General features: G+C 42.4%; 1 protein-coding gene across 1 annotated transcript; it reads left to right on the plus strand.

The window, feature by feature from the left end:
- Positions 1–324: 324 nt before the first annotated feature.
- On the plus strand, positions 325–1,269 carry LOC129116364 (olfactory receptor 146-like). Its single transcript, XM_054627287.1, has one exon. The coding sequence runs from the start codon at positions 328–330 to the stop codon at positions 1,267–1,269; it is 942 nt and encodes a 313-aa protein (XP_054483262.1). The 5' UTR covers positions 325–327.
- The last annotated feature ends 3,881 nt before the right edge of the window (positions 1,270–5,150 follow it).

Below are 5,150 nucleotides of genomic sequence, written 5' to 3' on the forward strand. Positions count from 1 at the left end.
GTGAAGCAGAAACACCCAAAGTAGGTAACCCTGATCTACAACTTTCCTCACAATTGTCATACTTTTCTACTTATTTGTAGATTGTGCCTACTTTCAGGATGAACTTCCTGAACTCAAACATGAACTTTTCTGTCATGAAGTTCAGAATTTTAAACAAAACCAAACACAATTATTTATACATGGATATATAGAGTAATACCAATATCTGGGAAAAGCTGCATGCGTCTGTTGTGGTTACTTGTATACTTTGCCTCCACATGATCCCTTATATAACTTGCCAGGACATTACTTGTGACATTTACAGAACTGTTTTGTTCTTTCAGGTTGATGGAAAACTACACTTACAACAGCTTCACATTACAGCTGGAGGGCTTAAATGTCTCAAAGGAATCTACGTACCCGGTGTTTCTTTTCCTCTTTTTCTCCTACTTGTTTGTAATTTTTGCAAATGTAAGCATTGCTGTTCTGGTTTTCGTGGACAAAAACCTTCACCAGCCCATGTATCTCCTTTTTTGGAACCTTTCAGTCAATGACATCCTTGGAAATTCTATCTTGATGCCCCGTTTGCTTATGGACATGTTGAAGCCTCCCTCTGAGCTCTTTATTAGTTATTATGAATGTGTGGTCCAAGCTTTCACCACACACATGTTTGGTACCACCACTCACACTGTGCTCATGATTATGGCTTTTGACAGATATGTGGCCATCTGTTATCCTTTGCGTTACACAACCATAATGACCAACAAAATGCTGATGAAGCTGACAGTGTCTGCCTGGGGAGTGGCCCTTGTTTTGGTTGGAATTCTGCTTGGTCTTACCCTCCGGCTGAACAGATGTAGGACTCTGATAAGAAGCCCTTACTGTGACAATGCTGCACTGTTTAAACTCTCCTGTGAGAGTGTGTTTATTAATAATGTCTATGGCCTCACTTTCACTGTAGTCCTGTTCACAGGTTCCATAGGCAGCATGGTTATCACTTATACTAAGATTACAGTAGTCTGTCTCACCAGTAAAAGCAAGTCTTTGAACAGTAAAGCCTTAAAGACCTGCAGCACTCACCTGGTCGTGTATCTCATTATGTTGTTGAGTGGAATGTCTATCATTATTCTGCATCGCTTCCCTCAGTACTCAGACTACAGAAAACTCGCTGCTATTTTGTATCATATCATCCCTGGCAGCCTCAACCCTATTGTTTATGGCTTGCAGTCCAAAGAAATGTGTAAATTCTTGTGTAAGTTGTTTGAGTCAAAGAAGGTTTTGCCATCATAACAAAGACGATATACCAAGCCCACAGGAGTTTTTAAGCACATGGGGCCCCACATTGATTCTTTGTGTGTAAAAACACAAATCAGAAATTCTTGTCCACCTATTAGGATTCAGAGATGGATATGTTAGACTAAGTTGTGAGGTCCATTTACTGTTATGTACTGATGTCATTCACTTACTAACATCATTCTAATAAGCATCATATCAGACTCTGTCAGGGACATAACAATAAAGTCCTTGACTTACAGACCACCAAAACAGACAAGATAAATAATTATATCACTGAAAGAAGAACTCACATCATGAAGACTAATGTACCTCACACAGAGACAGGGCCATACCGACACTACACCAATGCTGATCTTTCTGTGATAAATCAATCTGACGCTGTATTGACTCTACTTTACACATGGGAACCATCAGAGATCAGATGGGCTTATGAGAGAAATTTATGTGAACTGGCATCCAAACACTGAAAAGCGAGGAAGTGAATTTTCAATTTTGGAACTCAGATAAATCATAGGAGGTGAAATCCTCATTAACTTTTAACATATAGAAAGCAGATGTACCAATTCCAATTTCTGAATCATTAAAAGTGTGACCTGCCGTTTCTGATTTTCTTTCTATGAACATTAATTGACAGCAAGGCTCCAAATTTACTTTTCTTCACCACCGTTCTAAAACGTCCCAAAAAATAGATTCAACCGCCTTGAAGACCCAAAAATTCAAAACGTTTGTTTTTATTTTATTATTATCTATAGTGGTTATTTGCATAAAAGCACACAATTCAAATGATAAGGAAATAAATTATTTTATTTTCTAAACATTAACTTTGATAAAAAAAAAAACCTTGGCATTAGTTGTTTCAAGTATGTATTGCTGCTGAGAGCTAACGTTATTGTTAGAAAGTGAAACAGGTCATCTAGCCAAAAATACTATTTGACAAGAATACATTTGAACAAGTCATGACAGCGTTGTAATTAACCTTTGCCCAAAAACTCAATTTAAGTGAATACAGCTTGAATGCATCATGATGCAAGTCAATGCAACCTCCATTAACATTAGCTGTTAGCACCTTAGTAATCATGACCATGCTAGGGAGAGACCTTGTGCTGGGGACTCTGAGACATAATGAGTGTCTGAATAAGTTGGTTAATACAAATGTGTTCATGGTTGTTACTCCTGGGTTTCATTTGGACTTGCAGTCGTGGCAAATTGTAAGCTTTATGTCTTCTTCACTTACATGCTTTGTCATAGGCTACGTTCCCACTGCAATCCTTAGTGTTCACGGCCCTGAACTGACCCGGAAAAGTACTAATTACAACTCACATGTCACCATGGACAGATAAAGACAACTGGATACAGAGTTAGAGGTGGTGAATCATTCATTACTAAGAAAGTTGCTCAGTGGCGCATGAAACAGAAATAACGTGACTTTCATGAGTTGGACTTTCCTTCAATCTATGGGAAAAAGTCTAAAGCTCATTAACATGAATGGATGAAGGAACATAAATCTGGAGTCTGATATTAGTTAGTTTTACAACTTTAGGGGCTAATGATTTAAATAAGAGCTATTCAAATGTTCATGCTGGAAAGTGGACTCATTTAAAACAAAAAAAGGTTGCCAATAGTTTTATGCTGCTCTGGTGCTCGAACACATCCCAGCTGAAACTGCGGCTGAAAATGATGGCTTTTTGTGAAGCAATGGCTACACAAAAGTGGCCCAACCAGAAATACAAAGATCAGATTCCATGTGATTCTGCGATTGATGTAAACATTCACAAATTGAGTCTTGTTTTGTTTTCATGCGTTCTGTTTCATGATAACACAGTATATCTCTGTTGTACAATTGTTTAAATCATTCTATATTTAATTTATCAGGTTTTATTCAGTGATTTATATCAAAATGTTTGGCACCGTTTTGCAGCTGAGATACCCCAGCTTTTAAATATAAAATAATGAAAAAGACTATGTAAGTCACTAGTATTCATTCTGTGATGGGGTTAAATTGAATAATCAAGATAGCTGTTAGGATAGGAGTGGTTTGTTGCTCCTACCATACACTACAACCCTTTTTCAAGAAGATAAGGCAACAAAAAGTCAGAAGATATTGTCTTCTACACTGCTTCTCTTCTACTCTTGACTATGCTGGGTTATCTCTACACCCTACCTCCTGCTGGCCAGCAGGTCAAAGGGAGGGGGAGCCATCAGTTCTGTCCGGCTGCAGGCTTGAAGGCCCACTGCCCAGAAAAGCTGACCTGAGTAGCAAGAACCTGAAGAAGTGGCTTCCTTCACCTGGTTTCTAATATGCTACAACCATGATTGAAAACTTTGAATCCTGCACACCACACCACACCTCTCCCTCCTTGCTCTGCTGGTTCTGCGTCTTGTTCTGGCCTTGTGTTCATGCCTCGCCGACTACGGCCATCTTGTGCTGTCTTACGTGCCCTGCACTCCAACCTAAGATGCATCAAAGTGCTGAATATATTCCAGCAAATATTGAATGAAAGAGATTTTAAAAGAAAAAGTCTCTGAAATGAAAGAGTGGACAGATGGAAGAATGTGATTCCAACAAACTACTATCATCCAACAAAATCCAAGATGCAGAGATACCGACAGAGGAACTTCCACCACTCCAAACAGCCTAACAGTCCATCTGCCCATCAGAACCGTCAGGTGAAAACAATACAATTTCCAGTTGTAAATAAGTTTGATGTTTCTAGAACAAATAGAAACATAAAACTTATTTACAACTGGAAATTGTATTATTTTTCACCTGACGGTTCTGATGGGCAAAATAAGTTTGATGTTTCTAGAACAAATACTCCTCCAATGAATCGCCACCTTATCGTGGTGGAGGGGTTTGTGTGCCCCAGTGATCCTGAGAGCTGTGTTGTTGGGGCAATAGCTCCTGGTAGGGTCTCCCAAGGCAAAGTGGTCTCGGGGAGGGGTCAGACTAAGAGTGATTCACAAAACCCCAATGAATCGGACAATGCGAGGTTGTGGCACCTCGCCCGGAATAGGGAAACCGGGGCACCCTCCTGGAGCCAGACCCGGTAGAGCTCGCCAGCGAGCATCTGGTGGCCGGGCCTTGGCACATGGGGCCCGGCCGGGCCCAGCCCGAAAAAGCTACATCGTGCCGCCACCCTGTGGGCCCACCACCTGCAGGGATAGGCATCGGGAGTCGGGTGCAATGTGAGCTGGGCGGCAGGCTGGGGCGGGAACCTGGGCGTGCTGACCCCGGCATCACAGACTAGCTCTAGGGACGTGGAATGTCACCTCTCTGGTGGGAAGGAACCGGGTTAGTGCGGGGAGGTGGAGCGGTACCAACTAGATATAGTTGGGCTCACCTCCACGCATAGCACTGGCTCTGGAACCAAACTCCTGGAGAGGGGCTGGACTTTTTCCTTTTCCGGAGTTGCCCAGGGTGAGAGGCGCCGGGCGGGTGTGGGGATACTCACAAGCCCCGGCTGAGGCGCCGCTGTTCTGGAGTTCTCCCCGGAGAACGAGAGGGGTCACTCTCCGCGACTGGGAATCGCAGGGGAAAGTCTCTGACTGTCGTTTGTGCCTATGCACCAAACGGCAGTTCAGAGTAGCGGCCTTCTTGGAGTCCTTGGGTGGGGACTCCATAGTTCTTCTGGGAGACTTCAACGCTCACGTGGGTAACGATGGAGAAACCTGGAGGGGTGTGATTGGGAGGAGCGGCCTGCCCGATCTGAACCCCAGTGTATTTGACTTCTGGAGGGATACTGAACTACTTGATTCTGCTAGGATAGACTAAGTATATTGATTTTGCTTTCTTAAATTGCTCTTAACTGTACCAACTGTAGTGTTTGATGCTGATTATGTTGTTCTGCCATTCCTGTAATCAGGAACTGCTTTGA

Source organism: Anoplopoma fimbria, unplaced genomic scaffold, assembly GCF_027596085.1.
Source record: "Anoplopoma fimbria isolate UVic2021 breed Golden Eagle Sablefish unplaced genomic scaffold, Afim_UVic_2022 Un_contig_8385_pilon_pilon, whole genome shotgun sequence".
NCBI lineage: Eukaryota > Metazoa > Chordata > Actinopteri > Perciformes > Anoplopomatidae > Anoplopoma > Anoplopoma fimbria.

Bases quoted from the DNA above. Each gene is read 5' to 3' on its own strand.
- LOC129116364 (XM_054627287.1), top strand. From the start codon at position 328: ATGGAAAACTACACTTACAACAGCTTCACATTACAGCTGGAGGGCTTA.